The sequence below is a fragment of the Passer montanus genome, unplaced genomic scaffold (assembly GCF_014805655.1).
Source record: "Passer montanus isolate IOZ18808 unplaced genomic scaffold, ASM1480565v1 scaffold39, whole genome shotgun sequence".
Lineage (NCBI taxonomy): Eukaryota > Metazoa > Chordata > Aves > Passeriformes > Passeridae > Passer > Passer montanus.
In genome coordinates this window covers 353,415-377,173 of record NW_024368707.1, presented here as the reverse complement: position 1 = coordinate 377,173, position 23,759 = coordinate 353,415, and the positions used below count along the sequence as shown (strand labels likewise).

General features: G+C 42.5%; 1 protein-coding gene across 3 annotated transcripts in view; it reads right to left on the bottom strand.

The window, feature by feature from the left end:
- CLCN1 (chloride voltage-gated channel 1) overlaps positions 1–22,999 on the bottom strand; it is a 65,090-nt gene extending 42,091 nt beyond the window's left edge. For 2 of the 3 annotated variants that reach the window (XM_039717726.1, XM_039717728.1), the window contains exon 1: positions 2,385–2,781. In XM_039717726.1, coding sequence (XP_039573660.1) covers positions 2,385–2,573 — 189 coding nt within the window. In that variant the 5' untranslated portion in view covers positions 2,574–2,781. Of the gene's footprint in view, positions 1–2,384; positions 2,782–22,752 lie in introns of those variants that run through there. The other variant, XM_039717727.1, reaches the window with a different exon arrangement.
- Positions 23,000–23,759: the final 760 nt, after the last annotated feature.

Here is a 23,759-nt window from a genome sequence, read left to right as displayed (position 1 = left end):
GTATATTTTTATCAAGGCATATTACATAATCTATTACATATCGACTATCTGTTATATTAATTGTCAAAAATACATTATTATTATTATTATTATTATTATTATTATTATTATTATTATTATTATCCCACTATTAAGTTATTATCTACTAACCACTATATGTTTTTGACTATTAATTATCTGAAGGTCCAAGGCCAAGGACCAAGATTTCACTATTCTGGGGCCTGTGTAAACCAAACCAAATCACATTTGGTACAACAGAAGACAACAGCTAGCAGAAAAAAAGAGCTCAGCAAAATTAAAATCTCTGTAAAATGTTTTTTCAGCTGACAGTGGGGAAAGAAATCTTAATGATTACTCTGTGTGAAAATGTATGAAAACATGTGCAAGGGGTTGTTTTTCATGCTGATTACATGATAATAAGTGTGCATGTTTGTACAAAGTACCCATGCATGTTTATAATTTATTTGCATGTGCACAAATGACCATCAAAATAGCCACAGCAAACCTGGCCTAGCCAGAATATGCTTGCATGCAAAGTTCCATGATAAATTGACATGCACACGTGTACATGACTGCTTATATAAAATATTTCTAGGACATATTTTTCGGTAAACTATAAATACAACTCTGGTTTTTAGATTGCAAATTGCCTTCACAAATGCATGCTTGCTTGGGGATGTTTCTGCCTGAAGATATGCATGGGAATAGGTTTGATGGCCTTCTTGTTTGTACGTGAGATCATCTATCTGCATGCACTGGCCATCATGCCTCTGGAACTGAGCACAGAGACACTCTGGTTTCAGGGAGCAAGAGCACAGAGCTGGTGGTCTTGCCTCACTGTGTCATCTGTGCCTACTGGAGAGTGGTTTAAGGTGTCTGGCACTGGCATATCTGCTGGATCTGGGTGAGCTGGGATGTTTCTGTGCATGGATGTGCTGTGCTGGAGAAAGGGTTTGCATCTGGCAGCTCCCCACACCCCAGCTCACTGCTAGTTCATGGCACACACACAAAGGTGTGTTTCCTTCACCCACCTCAGCTCTCCAGCCCCATTTTCGCCCCATGGGGCAGGTGTGACCCCAGTGGAGCTCAGCCTCAGGTGGGCACACACACCTCTCCACCCCATCCCACGCCCTGTGCTCACCCTCTTAGCGTGGCTGCTGCAGCCAAAGCTCTGTCTTGTGTTGGTGCTAATAAAGCCTAAAATGCTCCAGTCACACCTCTGTCCATCTGGGCTGCTGCTTCAAATAAGCCAGTGGGTGGTTTTGGAAGACTTTAGTGAAAGAGACATGCAAGCGCTGAGATGTTATAGGCAGTTTCAGAAGAGAAATTCTTGAATATGGCCATGGAGCTGATTCTCTGATCTTTGGCAGTGTGACACATAACTATCCTCACTGGGATGCTGATCTACTGGAAGAGATTTTCTTGGTGGCAAATATGGCTGTTTCCATATCAGTAAATCACATAAGTGTTTAGGAGACAATTAATGCAATCTCCTTCATTCCTCAATCATTCGCTATCCATGTAAGAGGATTTGTATTCATTTAAGGAGAAACATCCACTTTATGGATTTCACATTCACAACCTCTCTTCCTCATAATTTGACTGGATCCTTCCTTGCGCCAAACTGTTTTAGATCAGCTTAATCAGAACAGAGTGGTAGGAAATAAGACAACAGGACTCTGTTGTAAACCCTCCCCTTTGCAGGAGGCTGTCCCAAAAGAAGAGGGAGGCGAGGTACAGAACATAATGAACAAAAAGCCATAAGCAGAGTACTTCTATGTCCCAGACATTTTTCTGAACCAGTGCTTGTACAAACCAGAACAAGAGTCATGTCAAGCTTAAGGGTTAGAAAATCCCTTGCTTACAATTACACTAAGAGTTATCAAAAATACCAAAATACATGTACAGATCTATGACCATAGATCTATGAAGGGCTTTAAAGTCAGAGAAAAGTCACCAGAGAGCTTTACTTCACCTACACATCTGTACAGATACCCATATACATATATACATACATCACTGCTCTCTTTGGTTTCACTCACTCCTGTGCTTTACTCAATATCACTACACAGCTGAAGAAAGCTGCAGCTTCTCTTTGCTGTTACAAACACATTAATGCTCTGGTTAATTTTCCCCATCCCAGCTTGCCAATTCCAAGTCTCATTGCATCCATGGCAGGTGACAATAACCTCTGACTTGAATTACTGGAAGGATCCTTGGTGCAAGTACAGCCATGAATGCCAAAGCCTGACCCGGAATCAGCAAGCGAAGGGGAGATTTGGTGGGACTGGGGATGGACAGGGATGTGTGTTCTGAGAGCCCCAGAACCTGTGTGATCCCAGGGAGACCTGTGCTGCCACAAACATGCCGTTGTCCAGCCCTACCTGTGGGTAGCTGAGCGAGTTCTCTGGGGAGTGCAGGTTGTCCCCTGTGGACCTGGCCTGGTGTCCGGCCTCCACGGGTATCCCGTAATGGGTGCATTTCTCAAAGCAGACATAGTTGTACTGTGGTGTGGCCTCCCACAAAGCTGGCTTCCAGCTGGCCACCGGCGTCTTGCTCTCTGAGCTCTCCATTCCTCCACTGCTCCTCACGCTTCTCTGTAACTGACTTGCTGCTCTGGGCCTCACCTAGAAGCACCTCGTGTTCTGGCAGAGAACATGGCCTCTGCATTCTCTGCTTGTCCTTCCTTTCTCTCTCTCCTCAGACCACTCTAACTTGTCCTGTTCCTGCACTCTCTTTCTCTCTGCCCCTCCTCCTCCTTGTGCCTCTCTCACTTTCTTCTCTTCCTGCCCAAAGGGTTCAACTATATTTATAGCAGCCTTCCTCTGCCACATGATTCCCTAGTGCCGTGTCTGATCTCAGCAAAAGGCAATAACTCTGCTGGGATTGAATATCAGGTGTGAGTAAGAGGGGAACTCCTGAAGGAGAGGGAGGGGGCAAGGGGAAGGTGGTGGTGTGACAGACAGAGCTACAAGCACAGAGACAGAAAGCAGACAGGAGGAAGCAGAAATTATTACCCAGGATATGTCTTCTTTCACAGCTCCCCATCCCACACACTCTCTGCAACGAGAACAAAGGTCAGTGGCCTTCCTTATTTTCTCCCCACATACCAGCTGCCCTAAAGACTGAGCAACAATCATAAAGAAGCCAGCAGCTATGGTGAGATGGAACAAGATGGGTGTTCACTCAGTGTCCCAAGACAATTTTTCTAGGCACACAGTTCACAGCAGCAAGCCCTAATGGAAAAGTCTGGCATCCCTGTAAACTGCTGAACATTACAGTCTAATCTCAGCCTTCCCACGTGTTCTTATGGGGAATACTTTGCACTTCAAAGCATGTCACCAAACTGGTCTGTGTGTACCCAAATATAGGTGTATTTAATTCTTCTTGATGCTCACTTTTCCACAGACTAGAGCATTCAACAGCTTCTCGTCTCCACTCTGCCACTTGTTTCTCAGCCAGGGAGAGAAGCAACAAGCTCAGCCAACACCAGTGAGCTACCAGCCAGCAACAGGAATGAGAAGCATGTGAAAACAACTTGGCCTAGAGACATCTCCCTGTACTGTCAGTGTGCTGCCTGGAACCATATTTCTTCTGAGGGCTATTAATTAGGGAGGAGCAGAGAGTTCAAGGTCTCAGAAACTGTACACAAGAAAAAAAGACCTCACATGACAAGCTACTCATACTAAGAGATTTGCAGGCAGGATGGGGTAGAGAGAAGGGCAAAACACCCTTTTTTGGGCCCAGAACAGTGATTTCATTATTTCATTTTGCAGACTCCTGTAAAACATTTCTTCTTTTGGTTTTTTTTTTTTCAGTCTGCATGGTCCTCAAGAGTAAGGTAGAAAAAAGTCTCCATGTGGAAGACACACTTAATTTCTTGCACAAACCACCTTCTCCATGTTCCTGCTAAGATATGGATATCCATTAACAGTAATATCCACATGGATAAGGTTAGTGTGTACAACCTACAACTGGTAACAGGCCAGGCAAGCACTGAATATTTACAAAAGCAATATTAGTGCTGCCCCAAAATTTACAGGCTCTCCTGTTTCATTCTCAGCAGCACTCACTTTACTGTCAACAAGCACTATTTTCTGGAGGAAGACTGTGCCCCATAGGCAGGACAAAATTTGAAATGAATCACCTTAAAGAAGAGTTTCTAAGTGACTGTGTCTAGGAAATCAGAGAAAAACATTTGGTTACCCTCACAAGTTACCATCAAAAGGGCATTAATTGCTCCCAATCTATTGAGATACTTTTGGAAGGCCATTGTCATTATGGCTTATATAAAAAATTATGCATAGATACTATATAGTGTATAAAATATAAAAAACTGTCTAAAATATAAGGTACATCATGTATAGGAAGACTAAAAACTGAACACAATAGAGCCCAGCAAACATCAAAGCTGTAATACATCACCAGATCTTCATCCACTATTATATGTACTGGAGAACACTCATCAGAGCCACTGAAGAAAACTAATGAGAACCTTTACCCAAAAGCGCACTCTTCTAGCTCTTGTTTTTCAAGAAGCACGAGAATGGCACATTAGAAATTGCTGCAGTATAAAAATGAATCCTCTGCTACCAGCTAATCAAACTCTACTGTTTTCTTGCATTATACTGCTGTGGAATTTCCATTGGAAACAACGATATAATAATAGCCCAAAATAGGACAAATTCTACCCTGAAAGGCTTTTTCCAAGAACTGTCCAAGACTCTCAGCTTCCAAACTGGCCCTGGCCTCTTTCACCTCATCAATAAAAGCATGAAGGACCCCAAGGCCAACCAAGTGACTCCGGATGTTACTTGAAGAAGAAACCTCTGTCAGCCTCACAAGGAAGACACCCTACAAACGTCCTGAGCCCTCACTCGTACTTCCCACAGTGTAACACACCTCAGCCAGTGCATGGCAGTGCTGCAACTACACAGCTGATCCTGAGCAATCACTGTGTGCATGGTGGCACCTATGTACTAGGGAAGACCCACCTCACCTGTAGCTAAGGACCTCATGCTCAACTAATTCCCACTTCTCATCAAACAGCATCTCTGCCTCTAGTCTCTGTACCCAGATACTGTCTAACAAGGAAACAACTGAGAACTGAAATTCATAATTTCAGTGCATGACAAAATACATGCAATCTGTAGTGATACTGGATTTATGTCACAATATTTCCTGTGTCCTGAACACTAATTTTACCATGCTACTGAGCTTAAAAGTCAGCCTATTTCTCCTTGCAGGTGAGAGTGCTTTGTCAGCTCTCTGGAAATTATTAACAATTCTTGCTATTTCACAAGATACCAATAATCTCTGTCACAGCCTCCAGCCTCACTGACACTACCTTAGTTAAATCCAAAGCAGCTACTATCAACTTGTATTTGCTCTGAGATTTCAATTTGCTTCTATTTCACTCTCACAAGAACTTGTAGACCCATCAGCTTGTCCACTTTTTCCATCTGGCACAGCTGACCTAAAGAAAATTATAGTTCTGGCTTTACTCATCATCTTTTCCATGTTTTCAGATCTGCAGATATAAACATAAACAAAGAATACAGAAAACACTCTGAAAAAAATCTGCCTTTCTGCACTGCTGCTGCCCAGCTACTGATGTCAAATCCCCCCTATCACTCTTCATGTAATCTCCTGCCACAACTCTTCTTTCTATATTTTCTTTATTGTCTCTCTGTCTTGCTTTCTATTTCCCAGGCCTTGCTCTGCACTTCCACCAGGACTCACAATGGAGCACTGCTCTTGCTTCAGAGATTACCAGCAGATTCAGGAGATTAACACAGAGCTGGAAGAAGATGAAAAATAAGAGGAAGGTGTCATGACCATCTTGCACTAGCTACAAACACAGATGACCTATACATGGATTGACCCCGCAGGTGCACCTAAGCCTCTTGAAAAGGCTCACAAAAGTTTCTAGACCTCCCCATGGCATGCAAGAGGAAAGTTACATGACCTGCTCATACACCTTTTTTTTTCCTTTGCACATTACAGGCCTAGTGGGACTCCAAAGTGTATTTCAAGAAATCATGTTTGTGATGAAAATACAGCTACAGTCCAAATTAGGGTATTAAATGACAATAAAGAAAATAATAGAAGCTGGAAGAACTGTCAGCCAAGATGGATCTCTTGTCCAATCAGGCTTCTATTTTTCTCCCTCCTCTTCTCAGTTTTCTCTCAGGTCTCCCTTTCTCTGCATTTATTTATTTCCCCTGAATGCTTTTCAGGATGCAGAAATACAATTCATAGCCTTCCCATCCTAATGCCTTGATAGTGAAAGCTCTGAGAGGCTGGTGGGGACGGGGGTAAGGATGACTGAAGACTCACACTTCTCCCATGGTCTGGTCCCAGGAGATTTATTACCTGAAACAATCCAAGTGCTATTTATCAGCAGTGACAATCTGAATGTTCCCTATGCCCTGCCCACACAATTATCAGACATCATACCAACTTCTGAGGCTTCTGTTTATGCTAGAGCTTTTTTTTGTTTGTTCTGTAGCAGGTTCATCCTGAAAGATCTAGACCACCTCATGACTTCACTGTACACAAGCTTTACAGCCCACCAGCAGACTGCAGCCTCCTCTGGAGTGAAACACCACATCTATTTTTTCAATCCTGCATACACAGACATTATAGCAGATGGTGATGCAGAGCCCTCTGCCACCCCAGACTGACAGGAGTGGAATTTGCTGAGGCAGAGTTATTGTTACATAGAACCCTGCATGCAGATTAGTGAAAGTAATTTAAGAACAAAGGAAAAATAACATTATGTGCTAAAGAAACCCCAGCCCAAGAGATCCGCAAGTCTGTAAAGAAGATAATAGAAAAGACAGTCTACAGGACAAAAGAAACTGTAAAGATGAAGAAGGGATTTTTAAAGGAGGAAGAGGAGAAAGGTGATGACAGGATGACTACTTAACACTAACACAGTCTGTAAGAGAGAAACACAGAGGAAATAAGAGACAAAGCACCGGAGGGCATCAGGGGATGAGAATCTGGACAGGAAGATACAGCAAGCGTATTTTGATTCAAGCAATACCTTTAGATGGAGAAAAAAAGAGTGAAAAGGCAGGAAAAATACTTCAATAGATGTCAGATGAGGCAGTGACTTCTAGATGAGTACAAAGGTCTTGACTAGGACATTTTATTAGACCAGATAACCATGGAGGCTTCAAAGAGCTACAGGAGGCAATTTGAGCTTTGGGAGAGAAAGAATGCTGTGAAAAGAGCTAGGATGAGGGAGGGAGACTGGAAGAAAAGACAGCTTTCATAGTAAAAGAAAGAAATAGATCATGGACCAAGGCTTAAACAGCAGCAAAAGATAGAAATTTAAGCTGTGCAGGGGTACCTAGTAAACCAGGCTGGATATGGGGAGACAATGACAGAGAACTCTCAAAGGACACTTGAAAGAAGGGTTGAGTTCACAGCAAAAAAAAAAGAAAAAGACCAGAAAGTTTAAGGGCTTTCATCATGGAGAAATAACATGATAATATGATGATATTCAAGTGGACATGTACTGACTAATACTAGACTGAGTAGAGCAGAATTGACAGAAACAGGGCAGATTTTGAGAATCATCAGCTTTTGATAACTCAAGAAGAAAGAGGCAGAATGGAGAAGAAAATCTCACAACTGGCAACAGTTGTGATGCCAGGAACACAAGGACATGAAGGAGCCATTGAAGTAGATGTTGGAATAGAGGAATTTGGAAGGAAATTTGAACAGATCAGGATAGGGCAGGATGGCAGTGCAGTATGACATGATATGACAATATGATATACCATGACTTGGCAAAAACCAAATGAGCTTTAAAGAGGCAGGGTTATGTCCCAGTTCCAGAAACAACCTGACTGTGGCAGTCTGCACAGAGCACCACGTCCATGTTGGTGACACCATCTAAGGTAAATTGTTAACTCAAGGTTGTCTTGTCCTACATTACAATGTGGTCACAGGTTGGAACTGAGACCAAAAATAACAACAGAGAGACTTAAACCCAGCAATAAGAACAAGACAGAAAGTCAGATGAAAGAGAAGACAGCAATGTTTGATTTTATAAATGGATCCAAACTCATTCAGAACTTTAAAGCGAATCTGACTGTCCTGGTGAGCTCTCAGGTAAACACCAAACAGGCTTCAAAACTCAAAAGAGAACAGCATCTACTAGAATAAAAATAAGAGTATTTGATTATTTTAAATAGAGAAAACTTCAAGCATGGAAGTCAGAAAGCAGAGAAATAAATATATAGTCTACACACAAATCTCCCTCACATACTATGACCTTATTGCAATTAAGTTGATGACCTTCTGAGCTGCTAAAATTTTGTGCTTACACTCTATTGCCTAGGAGATTGTTTCCACATCTCCACAGCTTGGATGCCTCCTCCCTTACAGCTGCCCCTTCTAAAATTGCAGCCCTCAATTCCCTTGGTAATTCTCTACCCTACAGCACCCCGTAGCTTCTATTAAATAATTTATTCTTTTCATCTGCCAAAAGGCTTTCCAAATGAAGAGGTGTATTACTGGTGGGGCAGAAAAGTGAATGTCTTGCCTTAGGATAAACCAAGAACAAATCAAATAGGCACAGTGCACATGCAAGTACCAAAAGAAGAAAAAAAAATTATTAAAAAGTAATATTGGACTGCTGAGAAGGAGAAAACTTTTTATAACTGGATTGTGCATCCAAAAGCAGCTAAAGCCATTGACAACCAGCAGGCACTCAATTAACTGACTGAAGTAGATTCAGTGGATTTCTTATTTTCTAGGAGAATAACTTTTGCATCACAAACATTCTCTGATGTAGTCAGCTTGAAGATGTTTTTAGCAGAAAGGACCAAGGAACATCTAGGAAATACAGACTTTTCTCTAATGATCAAAACTTATCAAGGATACATCTAAACTAGTGAATTTGTTATTATTCCAGCACAGAGAATTTGTACCTTGTGCCTTTCTTCCCCTTCTCCCTGTGGATTGCTTGTTGAAAAAACAGGTAAAATGAATAATTGCCTGTTAGATCTGTTAGTCATGCCATGACACACAGCCTGACCAACACCACGAGGGTGGAAAGAAAGTGCAGTGATACGCTGTGCAGAGCTGGCCAGCCACGGGCTCCTGGGTTTGAATTGGATTTGGCTAATTTCAAGTGGAGAATGATGATTCTTATATAAAATGTGACAAACTATGAAGACGTGTGGCCATAGTTGAAAGGTTTAGGAGGAGGAACTGGCTTGTGAAGGGAAAATTTTTGGCAAAGTTTCAAGGATAGGTTTGTAGTGTGCATGAGCTGAGGCTGGTGAAGAAGAAGGAACCATGATAATGGACAGAGTACCTGCAGGAGGCCATGGCTAGGATTAGAGGTATGCAAGAAAAACAATTTCTTTTTCCTGATATATGTTCCACTTTCAAATGCCTGAAAAGTAATTTAATTGAAGCCCTATGATCTATAGATCTCTATGAGATTGATCAAATTGCCTAGTTTAGGGCACTTGAGGAGCAGACTGGTTGAAAAAGACAGTCCTAATTTTTTTTATGTACTGGAACTAGTGATCAAGAAACTTGATGCAAGGCAAAAATTAATTTTCAGCCATCTCAGCTCTTCATTCCTGCTGATGCATGGCCATCTGAATGTCAGTAAAGAAGGGATCAGGAATACAACTAGAAATGAGAAAAGGGACTGACTTTTCTGATTGCAACAGAGCCCTAATCCACCATAAAAATTTTCTCAGTAACATTTGGCTCTTGCTTACATTTCAGACTCTTGACATGGTTAGAGCAAATGCTATGAACTACTTGCATGAGCCATGGTTGCTAAGTACAAGTTGTTGGCAGCACTGGCTTGTCCCGTCCCATCTCAGACAACTGAGATACAGGATGTCAATAGAAGGGTTGTAGCACAGATGTGTTATCACTACCATTGAAGATTTTTAAAATATACTTATTTACTAGGGCAGTTGTAAATCCTGCCAAGTTTTGACTAAGCTTCTCTTTTCCTTCTCTTTCCCCTATCTAAATGCAGATACCCATACAAAAACACCTAACCTTCCAGCACAGCAGGGGTCTTGCCTGTTTTCCATGAAACAATCCCTGATGGTAATATGAGATAAAGACTAAGATAAACAGAGGAAAGGTACTATTTCTCTTGGCAGCCTGAATAATAAATGAGGGCAAAGAAATTCCCCTGCAGCAATAACCTTTGCTGTTATCACTGGCTGCTGATACAGGGATGACAGTGAGAGTCAGCATGACATTCACTGGACTCCCTCCCTCTTCTATCTTCTAGCCCCTTGCTTTGACTTGTCGGAAGGTGCTGGGGGAAGGCAAGAAGAACTGCATCAAGCACGTGCATCCAGGTTGAAATACTGGGCTACTCTTTGGCATGAAGGCTGCAAAAAGTCTTTTCTATGTCAAGCATTATGAACTAGAGCTGCTGCACACCTAAATTGGCAAGAGCCAGTTTAGATTGTCACAAGGGGGAAAACGTTGCAAAAAGTCCACCAGGACCATGAGGGGATACAATCTCCAAATGCCAAAGAGACAGGTAGCTTAGTATATTAAGCCCAGGACAAGATAAATCAGCAGAAGAAAGTGCAGGACATTCCCCATAAATGGCATTTTGTCCCGGGGCTGACATGTAATGTCCATGACATCTAAAAATATTAAACCTGGAACAGGAGCCCAGGAAGGGGCTATAGGATGACACAGGAAACTATTGACCAAGGTCAGGATTGGTGGAGAGATAATGGGCCAATGAAGAAGAACATGCTGAGAATAAATGGTGGAAACTGTTTACTTTCACTTATGTTGGGAGCTGCAATTAGTTCTACAATCTGATAAACTCCAACTGTTCAGGAGAAATTAAATATTTTTGGATGTCATGTTTGTTCAAGACCATTGCTCACAGTCCTGCTCTTGCATTATTAGGTGTTCAGAATCAGGAACAATGCCTAAGAGTACTTGTGGTAACTTGTTCAAGCACTGCCCTTGGTCTGGGGTGTATATCAACTTTTTCCTGTCTATATCAGAGCCAGATTCTATTCCACCTTACATCTATAGTATATTTTGAAAGGAATGAGTCAGTAACAAAAAAAAGTAGAGATGGACTTTATGACATGTTTCAAATCCCACTCTGCTAGGTTTTCTTGCATCAGGAAGAGAGTTGTTGCTCTCTGACAGGTGCATTGGCTAGGCTGGGGACATTTACTTAGGAGGAGAAGGACAGAAATGCCCCAGACCACTGGTTCTTGGGCACCATGAGGACCATGAGCTCACAAAAGTCTGTAGGCTCCTCAGACCCATCATGCTGACAGAAAAGATATGCCACTAGCTGAAGACTCATTGCTCTGGGAAGAAGATGCAGGTGACCCTTGCCCAGGCAGCTTTCAACCTGATCTTCATCAAAGAGGAAGGGAATGCAGAGGGTATTGCTGTGGTGCTTCCCTGTACCACAGGGACCACAGTTCTGGCTACAGAACTTGCTGGTAGAAAGCACAGCTGGTCCCATGGAACCACCACTGCCAGCCAACAGGTTCCTTACCCCTTTTCCTTCTCCCTCCAAATAAAACTGCTCCAAATGCCATCATTAAATCCCATGGGAAGGAGATTAGGTCTCTGTAGGGGCAAGGTAATCTCCTTGCTCTGGGCAGGAGGGTTCTCCATTGTCTTACTGCAGGAGATCTTCACCAATCTACTTGTACTTTGTGGTAGAACCACTTGAACAGACATGTCTGTCTATACAATTTCATACTGAATTTTGCCACACTGATCATTACAGTCCTGTCCTCTCTTGACCTATAGTCTTGTCTGCTGGGGAACATCATCATTGCTCTGGATCAGCTGCTGAGCATTCAGATCTGCTTAGGAGTGCATTAACGTCTTAAATATCTGTGTTCTGATACAAGCTCTGAAACATCATTTTTATCAAGATGCCTTCCTCCACAGTCCACAGTCCATCCACAGGAGGGTCTGGACACAGCTTTGAATTTTTCTTACTGAGCTGCATTGGAAATAAGAGGCAGATATCACTGAGAACACCCTCCAACCCAATAATAAGCATATCACCTGCATCCTGGCAGGGGACAGCACTCTGCTAAGGGACTGAGGCCTTTTTTTGTGGACCTGTTCTCTTTAGATACCCATCTGGTATCCTTCAGTCACCTTCACGTCTTCCGAAAATGTTTCACTTTTTGAACACTTCTCTTAACAGATTAAAAAGCTTCTTTGTTTTAATGTGGCTTTCCATTTGATCCATTCTAGTTAGTATTTTGACCCTTGTTGTTTCTACGGGGTATTGACAACAAGTACACCACAAGCACATTGTGGTCACCATGAAGTAAGTAGTGGTTTCAGCTAAGAAGCTGAATCGTGGCACATCAGCTAAAATACTGTTATGGAATCAGTTGTCAGTAGCAAAAAATCATCTGATGATGATTGTTCATTCTCTTTAGAGAAGATCCATTTACTACAGAACCAAACACACTGATCTGGAAAAGTGGAAAGAAGAAGAGAGAAAGCTACACATACAAAAAAGAGTTGGGTTGGAAGTGGAAACCACTAGAGGTTCTGAGAGTGAAAAAATTTTGTGGAAGGATTTGGAAAGAGTATCTTAGCATATTCTGTTAATCCACTACACTATTATTATTACATGGCATTCAAGTCGTTTCCCCCAGAGATGGAACAGCAAAAGAGAATAAAGGTAACATATGGCAGCTCAGGGCTAGAACTAATGGGGAATGAGGAGTCCCATGGGGATGGGCTACTCCTTGTAGGTATTCTGACTCTTTCTGAGGCTTGCATTGGGAGGCTACTAGTGGAGCAAGATACTGTACCTGAGCTCTGCACAGAAAAGGCTGCCTGTCACACTGTCACCTGCCTAATCAAAGCCAGTTATGCATCAGGCCTTGACCTTCTTAGTCTCCTTTGTTCCACATTTCCAGACAAAGTGTCAAGTCTAGTCTTTTCTCTTCTGGTATGAGGCAGTTATAAGGAAGAAAAAAAATATTTTCTAGGGTCATGGCATAAGAGTAGTTGGTACTGCTTTTGAAATACAGCTGGGTTAAAGACGAGAGAACACACAGAGATTCAAGATTTTTCAGCTCTGGCCTGAACCATTACAGATGTCTCAGAACTGAGTGGCATGAAGAAAGGATGGGATTCCCTTCCTTGCACCAGCTCTGATATGTCTGTCTGAGCATTGTGAAAGGTAAACTGATGGAAAACACTCATGTCTTCATGCAGTTAAGCGCTCAGAGTCGTGCTCTGAGTGAGTTCACTGCAGGTCAGGGAAGCAGCATTTAAGAACAAAGCTGTTCGGGTGGCTGTCAGTAGATCATGTCAGCTAAAATGTACATGCTCACATGCAGCACTAAAACACATGTGTAGGCAAGAGAACTTTGCTTAACCCTGGCTTCATCTTCCCAAGAGTAAGATTTCCATGAATCTCTGGAATAAAGTTCCTACACCATGCTGTTTCTTCTGCCACTACCCTGTTGCATAGCTGCCATGTGTTTAATCCTGCTTTTGCCTTTCCCATTCCTGGAAAACTTAGGTGAACCTACAGCTCTTTTGCCCTTTGAACCTGGAGCATTATGGACTTCAAACTAATGGAAATGAGGTTTCCAACATGCCCCATTTCTATATGGAATTGGAACTAAAAGCAGCCTGCCCTCAGTACCATGTCTCCTACAGTTGATAAGAAACTTGATGCCAAGCAGAATTAATATCAAATACCTCCCTGGTCTGGATAAGGGCTCACAGGGTGCTAGAAAGCTATTCAGAGGAATAAAACCAGACTGAGTGAAGAATTGTACAGGCCTTTAACAGGATGACTGAGCAATAAAATTACAGATGAAAAGTCACAATAAATCTGAAGTGATTAAGGAGGAACAGACATTCTAGCTTTATATACACAAGAGCTGTTCAACTATGCAAGCTCTCGATATGTAAGAATAAGATCTTGGGATTACACTGAATGATCATAATGATCTCTTTAGCATTTATTTAGAACTATGATTAAGAAATAGGATAATAATCCCTAATTAAATACAATGTGCAAGTACATCTGAGTAATGTTTGCTTTCTGTTTCCCCTAGTCTCAAAAAGCATACAGTAGAACTGGGAGAGTTTCAGAGGATGGTCAAATTATGGCACAGCTGCTGTATGAGAAACAGTTGAATGGACTAGAACCTCCTGGGCTGGAAAGGACAATGAGGTCTGGAAAATATTGAGAGGTATGAAGAAAATAAACTGAGAAGGTTAATTTGGCTGTGTCTCAGGAAGTAGGGTCTTGTTCTACTGAAGTCAAACTCCTTGGAATTTAGATGCAGGCAAACAGTTTTAATTTGCTTTTCTGAATAGAAGTAAATGCCAGTTTTGTGTGAGTCATTTAACAACAAGGGTAGATAAAAGAGTTCAGTACAGACAAAGAATTAAAAATACATTCTGTGTCATATTTAGAAGACAATAATCTTGTAGACCAGTAGGTAATTTGCACTGCTGTTCCTCTAAGTACTTAAGTTAATCACAGAATTACAGAATATTTGAGCTTTGGATGGGACACCTGCTGTCTTGTCCAATACCATGTTCAAGCTGTGTCAGCAGGAGAAAGTTGACTTGGGCTGTATCCAGACAGCTTTTGGATGTCTCCAAGCATGCAACAATCACTCCAGGCAAACCTGTGGCAGTGCTCAGTCATGCAAAAGCCTCTTTCTTTATGTCTAGACAGAAATTCCTGTATTTCAATTTGCGCCCATTCCATCCTGGCTGGACTCTGCTGAGAAGAGAATGGCTCCACCATCTTCAGTCTTCCATCAGATAATAAGACCTCCCCTGAGCCTTTGCTGAACAATCCCAGCTCTTTCAGCCTTTCCTCAGATGTGAGATGCTCCTGTCCTTTCATCATCACTCTGGCCTTTTGCAGAACCCTCTCCAGTAACTCCATGGGTTTTATGAACTGGGGAGCTCAGACTTGGGCACAGGACTCCAGGTTTAGGCTCACCACAGCTAAGCAGAAGGATGTGCTGCTGATCACAACCTTTGGAGCCCTGCAGTTCATCCAGTTTTCAATCCACTCCAAGGTCCACTTGTCCAGCCTGTACTTAATCAGCTTACTACGAGGATGAAGTGGGAGACAAAAGCATTGCCAAAATAAATAAAGATAACCATAATCTAAAATAAAGATAAACATAATCCACTGCTCTTCCTTCATCCGCCTGGCTGTCTCATCTGATTACTGAACTGTAGGTTGGTTAAATGTGATTTTCCCTTCACAGTTCCATGCTGGCCACTCCCAATCATCTTTCTTTCCTTCATGTGTTTGGAAATGGTTCCCAAGATGAGTTACTCTATCGCCTTTATGGGCATTGAGCTGAAGTGGGTCAGCATGCAGTTTGCTGGACTTCTTGCTCCTTTTGAAGATAGGAGTGTTTTCTTCCTATCCTCAGTTACCACTCTGAATCCCTATGACCTTTGAAAGATCAATGAGATTGACCAACTCCCTCATGCTGGTAGGTGCATCCCATCGGGTTCCACTGACATCTGTGCATACCCAGTTTGTTTAAATTTTCTCTGACCTCATCCTCCTCCAGTGAGGGTCATTGCTCTCCATCATCTTCTTTAGAATCAATTTGCCTTGATTCTTTAGAAGAGGGCCCATGTTTTCCATTGCCTTAATTTTGCTGCTGATACACCTGTAGAAGCCTTTCTTGTTGTCCTTCATGTCCCTCACCAGATTAAACTCCAGATAAGCTTTGGTTTTCTTATCTTCATTCTTTAACACATGGATGATGTCCCTAGATTCCTCCCAGGTCACCTGTCTGAGTTTAGTCAGGACCTCCTTCCTAAATTATGTAGGCCTCCAGCTGCCTTTGCTTGATTTCCTGCTCAGAAGGATGGATCATTCCTGAGCTTGGAAGACATGATCCCTGTACAACAACCAGCTGTCTCATAGCCCTCTTCTCTTCAGGGCCATTTCTTATAGGATTCTTCCAAGAAGATCCCTGAAGTCAAAGACTTCTCTCCTGAACTCAAGGATTGAGCCCTCCTTCCTTCTCAGGTCCAGAAGCTGTCCTGGATGTTCAGGACATCCTGAACATCCTCCTGTCCTTCCTCCTTTGTAAGTATCAGGTCCAGCAGAGCACCTCCTCTTGATGTCTTTTTGATTATCTTGTTATGAACTTGTTGGCAATACACTCCAGAAGCCTCCTGGATTGCTTGTGCCCTGCTCTTACTGCTGCAGTAGATTTGCTTCCAGGGACTAAGAACATTACCTCTTCCAATGGTCTGAAGAAAGCATCATCTAATTCTGAAATCTGTTTGCAGGTCTGAGGTCAGTTCTGGGCTGACCACACACTCAAAAATGTATAGTTATTTTTCTGTAGCTGTTAAAAGCAGTGTGTTCCTCCTCACAGTTAAGTACTTTGTCAGTCTGTGTGGCTGGTCTTCAGGCAAATGCTCTTCTCTTCAGTGCCCCAGTAGAGGTGTGGGTAACTCCAAGCCTCAGGATATAGACATCCATATTCACTCTAGTAGTTTACATGTAGTCAAAGGATATGTGTGCTAGACTATGCACAGGTAAGACTAGTTTGACAAACTTCTGTAGCAGGCACAAGGCCTGCACGGCCTCCTTGGCGGTCAGAGGCCTGAGCTAGGAAATACCAAAGTCAGCATGACTAAGGCTTTAGAAGCCCCTCTCTTCCGCCTTTTGGACCCTGTTATCTCCCTGTATATCCATAGGTCACTTTTCCCTTGACCCTTACTATTGGACAGTTTTCAAAACCCCTGTAGGGTATAAAAACCCCTAACTCTGCCCGGTTCGGGAGAGCTGTCACTGGACCCTTCGCGGAGACCCCAATAAAAGAACCCTGCGGAACCCATACAGCGCTTCTCGCTCTCTCTCTGCGTCTGCTGCGGCGGCGGTACCGAGGGCACCAGGCATGCTGAAAGAGCTGAAATCACTGAAGAGCTGACTGCAAATCACTATCGCTTGCCTGGGTTGCCTGAGTCCCCCCCGCTGAGCTATCCTGGCCCCCCGCTGCGCTATCCTGGCCGGCCGGCATTCCCCCGCTGGGCTTCTGCATGTAATTTGTCAGACTTTTTAGAACTACAGGTATTTGACTTCCTTTGAAAAAGCGTAGGTGCCACTCACAATAGCACTGTGCAGTAGATGAAGGTGCTTTCTATTTTTATGTGCTTCTAGAATCCACTCTAAGAGCTGATAGATGATGGGCAAACATTCCTGATCCATGACGTTTTACAAATATGTCATGGAAGTGGATTATCAATTGTGGATTGTCAATCCCAACATCCACTTGGCTCCCTGACTAACAAGTAAGAATTAATTTCTTCAGCAAGAGGCAGGAATTTGTTGAAGAGATAAATGGCTGAGTTTTAAAAACATGAGCAAATCCTTTAACCCCAACTATGTCCTTTTCAAGGTCCAAAGACAGAAGTGTTTGTTGCAGTCGCAATGTGTGGAGGATCTATTTGCTGCCTCCGTGTTCAGTACTGAGAATTGCGTGATTAACAAATGCAAAAACATGATATGCCTTCCCATGCAAAGAAACAGCAATGAAGTCTGGTTCCACCAAGAAGTTCTATGCCACTTAATAGAAAATATGAACTCTTAAAATAAGCAGGTTCCAAGAAGGTAGTGTCCAGCATTATTAAACTTCTGTCTTTCCTGCCACTGCATGAACAAGTGAACAGTGATCATTTTATCTTACAGGTACATGGAAGTTGTTCCATCAATACTGACAGCAGCAACTGCCTGCTCCTTTGCTAAAGTAAACATTGACAAAATAACTTATTTTTATGTCATGTTTACTGCCAGCTTCTCTTTTGCATTCCCAGGTTCTCTGCTGTGATTTTGTGGAGATTAACAACAGTAGTTGACTGAGGATGTTTATTTGCTGTGCATTTCTGTATTGATGAATTATATCTACCATACTTTGTATGCCACCTGCTGTACAGCTGGGGCACTAATCTCTATATTCCAGTTGCACCTCTACTGCCATTGTTGAGAATTATACTAGCAACAGGTCTGTCTTTTTTTAATGTCAGGAATTCTTGTACAAGGTCTTCCCACACATAAAGCCCCTACCCCTAACTTGCCTGAAATAATTTAATCTGCTATATTGCCAAAGCAGCACACACCAGATGCCAAAGCAATCATGTATTTTCTTTGTTCATATAAAAAAAGCTTATAGCATGCAGGTACCCTATTAGGTTTCCCGCAAATATGGGATATTCCCATGTGCCATTTACACATGAACAAGTTTTTTTTTACATTTTACAGCACAAGATCAATGGCAACGTTTAGACTGATTGGCATGCTGCCAGCCATTAGAATTTATTTCTTTGAGCAGGAGCGTACAGTCCATGGAAATGTAATTTCGGACACGCTCACAACAAAGCCCAATAGCTGAATGATATTGGAAATGGGTTTTTAAAAATACTTTTCTATAAGTAGCAGAAAAGGCCCCTTGCCCTCCCTGCCAGGATGGTGCAATCCAGGGTATGGTGTCTGCAGGCAACCTGCTCCGTGGGGCTGTAAATGTTCCCATAACCCAGTACCAGGACAATGTGGGCAATAGTCAGGCAAAGTGAAGCCTTTGGTACCATTTCTGTTGCACATGCTACTGTTAAACCCAGCTTTTTCCATGGGAAAGGTGCTTAAGTAAAGAATATACAGCACAGGTGTGCAGCTCAGGTGGGTGTCACCTCAGGAAGTCTTGCCTGGATGGTTGACTGGAGAAGCTGAAGGAGCAGAGGAGGGGCTGATTCACCCCAGAGAAGAGGCTGATTTGCAAAAACAAACACAAATACACCCAGAGGGAGGCTATAGACAAGGCAGCACCAGGCTCTCCACTGAGAGGCACAAGGAAGATGCAAGAGGCAACAGTCATGACTTGAAACAAGGTAAATTCATAACCAAGCAGGAGGCTGGAGCGGATACTGCCTATGTTTTCTTCCATTCTAGATCCTTCTGTGATTCTGGGGTTTTTGCTTTGATGGCAACAAAACCAAAATACTGTCAGGCAAACTTCAATTATTATTAGAACAATAGATACCAGGCCCACTAGCACGCAAATTGGAAATGAGAAAATTTCCCCAAGAAGCTGCTAGTTCTCACAGCAGAACTTAAGACCACAGCAAAATATAGCAAAAATTCCTATCCCCATCTTTTAAACAGGTAGGGTAGTCCTGAACATCTCTCCCATGCAGAGGTACACTGAAGAAAGAATTCCTTTTTTTCTTTTCCATTGACATTGTCAGAAGCCTACATCTTGCCATGTACAGCTTGGCCCCATGATCATCTGCATCTTTTGTCCTCTCCAGCTTTGGAATTGGCAATACAAATCTGCACAAGTGATCTTTCTCACAACCTCAGTTCCCCAGGTCTCTTCTGCCTTCTAACATTACTTTCTGTATGATTGACAACACCTTCAAAAATAAAAAGAGGAGAGGGGAGCTGGGGAGAATCCCCCCTCTGCCTTGGGACAGGACAGGGAAAGGGTCACATGGGATATTTTTAGAACAGAATCCAATGGCAGTGATGTGAGGAAGGCACAGAGAAAAACACAGCTGTGAAACCTAACACTTGGCCTCATGTATGCTGAGAGCAAGAGGAGCAGAGAAAAAAAATGAGGAGACCAGCAGAGCACAAGTGTGAGGACAAGGTATGTGAGAGCAACAAGGGAATGGTAAAAGAGTAAGTGACTAAGAGGCATAAACACCTGGGAAACAAATAGTTAAAGGAAATTATTGGAAATGGCAAAAAAAAAAAAAAAAGAAAAGAAAAAAGAAAAAAAGCCCGGAGCAGAAAAAATTAGTAAGGTGGCCACAGTATATAAACAAACGCAGATACTTCAATCATAAAAGCGATTTAAGGACAAGAAAAGGTCAGTGGACTCATCAGCACTCTCATGTAGATGGTTTGTGACCTTGAAGGCTGACCAGCAGCTACCTCATCTACCATCTCTCCTCATCCCAAAATATAGAGTCTTCATAAGTGACTTCGCCCGTGGTTTGTGACACGGCAACAGCTTTTCTAAATCAGAGGAAAATAGCAGTCATTCCTACAGTCTTTGGAGCCAGGCAATGACCTACTGTCTGTCTTTTTTGACCAACCAGCATGCCCAGAGAGCAGTGGTAGCTTTATGTCTGAAAACTGATATGTACAGCATTATTCAGAAGTTCTCTCTGCTTCTGTTCACTCGCTGAACAAGAACGGGCTAACATGACTGAGTACATGGAGTGAACAGATGTAATGCTGATACTTGAGAGGAGCCTGCTCCTAAAGATAGCATTTTAAGGTGTAAATTGCTAAGATACTCAAGTCCTGAGAGTGTCTGGCAAAAACACTTGAGGCAACAACATCCAGAATTACAGTCCTTTTTTCATTTGCTACATAATCCTTATAAATGTTCTTAATTTTGCTTGTTTTGAGAAATAATTTATCTTCAATTGAGATTAGTGATTCAGTGCCTTCTTAGCACTAATGCCTGGATTAGATCCAGCAAATAGTTGCTCCAGTAACTAGCTGCTACTCTGCCTATGATGCCTAAGGACCCAAGTATATACGGTCATTCTCAAAGAATTTTTAACTTTAGAGTCATCTCTAATGAAACAGGTCCTAGCATTGCTGCCTCCTTATCATAAAGCTTATCAGGGATGGGGATGACTTGAGTTCAACAAAGAACTAGTCATTTGGGGTTTACCTATGCAGGTACTCAAGGAATCAGATATAATTTATTACACAATCCTGTCCTGTACAGAAGCCTAGAAGAGCTCTCAGAGGTAAATATTTGGGATATACATTTATCAATGAATTAATATAATGCAATGCACTGTATTTCTTTCTCTCACAAATAGCTATTTAGTAATGGACAAAAATCTTGTCAAAGATTTGCTTTAGCTCAGATTATACAAATCATGCTCTTTGAACTCAAGAAATCTGGTGCTAGTTGTGTCTTCCCACAAGCATTCAAGAAAACTCTCCTTAGTCTATTTACTCTGACTAGTCTAGTTTTACATTAAGAACCTAGAACTGAAAATTGTAGAGATCCATGAGTTTGTTATAGCTGCAGAAGAATCCTGCCATAGCTGCCATTTAATCCAAGTAGCACACTCATTACTTCTGCATCTTGTGGTGGTTCATGCTCTCTTCCTTACCACTGCTTTTGTTTGGATTTGTAGTATTTCCTTACAGTTCAGTACCTCATGCAATCATTACTTGTCTGTTTATAGTGCAAACAGGCCATAGCAATCCCTTTATTAGTCCTATATTAGGCTCAGCCTCAATGCTTTACTGTTGATACTACTCACTTCTGACATGAGGATGTTTCTTTTTTATATTTGAATGCAGAAAATCAGGTCAAGAGAGAGGAAATACATCCTAATCCATCCACTGTACTGACCGGCTCCTTTGGCAATGCAAATACTATGTGATAAATAGCATTCTCAATAAACCACTGTTGAGTTGAGGGTGTGTGCTTGTGATGTGCCTACGTGGATCACCAAGAAATTTACATTAATTGTGTAAGTCTGGATTTGAAATTAAGATTTCAGTCATAAAGGGCTATATGGTCACACTGAATGAAGATCATACAGTCTTCATCTCTAAGGTCATACACACGAGCAGTATTCAGCAGCAGAATATTTTTGACTGAAAGCCACTCTCCAGTTCTTCACCTCAGCCTACTCCTCCCAAAGACCATACCTTCCTTCTTCTTACCTTCGCCTTACTAAACTAGGTGCACTAGAAAAAAAACCTCAGAATATGTGGCAACACCCTGCATCCAAATACCTATAAAACAAAGCAGTGCAAGACCCTACTCAGATGTGGTCAAGAGATGCCAGAAAGCAGCAGGTAAAAAAGTCTCTATCTTTCTTTGCAGTAGCTCAAAGAAGATGAGATTTATTTTTTTCCTCAGCCCCAACAGAGTCTTACTTCTCTCTAAACACTGCTACCAAAACTTTGCATGCTTAGGCACAAAGAGGCTGCTATTCATTTTTAAAGGCTGAGATTTCATTCATTTTGTTCCTTAGGCAATCTGGACTGTATGATGCTAATTCTCACTTCAGGGACCAAAGCAAGAGGCTTTTTAAGCACAGGACAAACTGCTACCTCCACACAGGAAAGTGTGAGGTCTCACAGACATGCAATGAATCTCATTTCTGCTAGTTAACTCTTTAAAGTAGATAAAGCAGAAAGAGGCTCAACAGTCTGCATCCAAATACCCGTGAAACAAAGCAGTGCAAGACCCCACTGGAATGGTCCCAAAGAATGCCACAGAGCAACATGTTCCATGTTCTCACAGCACCTGTAGGGACCCCACTATGGCAGAATCCTAACTGCTTCTTGTGGGAGCTGTAACAAAGGGCAGGGAATGGTTTCAGTGCCTTATCTGTGGTTGTCTTAATAAAAGAAACCTATTCACAACCAGCAGTTGCTTTTCTGTGTAGCTCTGCAGACTCAGCTCTGACTCATGCCAGCATTTTTTAACCTGCCTGGCGTTGTAAATTTTTCACCCGTGGGGATTAGGAATTCAAGGAGAACATGGCCACATTCTCTCTTGAAGAAAGCCGCTACTGGAGCATGTGCTCAGGCAGATAGCCCAGGGAGTTTGTCTAATGCAAACAGGGAAGTATATTTGTAGGCAAAGAAAGTTTTCTTCCCTTAAGCAGAGGAGGGAAGCCAGCTCTCACATAGGAAACATTCTGTGCTGCTACAGGTATTGTACTCACCAGAGTTTCTTGGTATCGGAACGCTTTCGTTGGAGAGGCATCCCCAGTCATATCCCTAGAAACAACGTCCTGTGGAGCAGGGCTTGTTCAGGGCAATGTCTTCCCTTCTGCCCTCCCCAGTATAATCATGGAATGAAACAGGCATAGGCCTTCAGCTGAAGTCCCTCAGAGCACCCTGAGAGAGAAGGTTACTGGTGAGGGAAAGACACAGAGGGAGAGTGTAACCAGAGACTCCCTGCCCCCTCTTGTTCCGTCTGCTTCCCTGCTTTAATCTCTCTCTGCTGTCCTGGCAATGGGACAGCTCAGTAAATTAACAGGAGGTAACGTTTCCTCCTCCTCTCTCAGGCAGTGTCATTCTTCACTCCATTTGGAAAGGATGGGGAACCACAGAAAGAACAGGTTCTGATGGCAGAGAGAGAGTAAGGAAGAAAAGGATGGAAATGACAAATTACCAAAATCAGAGACAAGAGAACCATCCTGCAACTTTGAAGACGATTATTTCCACAACCTGTTTCAGGGACAATTTTGTGAAGTGTCAGCATCTGGGAGAGGAAGTTCTCTAGCAGGCCTTGGAAGACTATTCCTCATATGAATTACTGTTTTGCTGTCCTCACATTTAACATAATTTTCTTCAAGCACACTCATTATTGCTGGTTACCTCACCACAAATAAACAGCCCTCCCTGCAGTCTTCGTACCTTCATGAACCTTCATCCACTGGCATGGCTGACACTCAGGATCTTTTATATACAGAATCACAGAATGGCTGAGGTCGGAAGGGAGCTATGGAAGTAATCTGGCCCAATTTCCCTGCTCAGCAGGGCCTTCTAGAGCCAGTTGCTCAGGACCATATTCAAATAGCTTTTGATTATGTCCAAGCATGAGACTCTGCAGCCTCTGGACAACTTTCTCCATTTCTCAGACACCCTCATCATAAAAAAGTGTTTCCTGATGTTCAGATGGAGCCTCCTGGGTTTCAGTTTGTGCCTCAACCTAATTTCTTACACA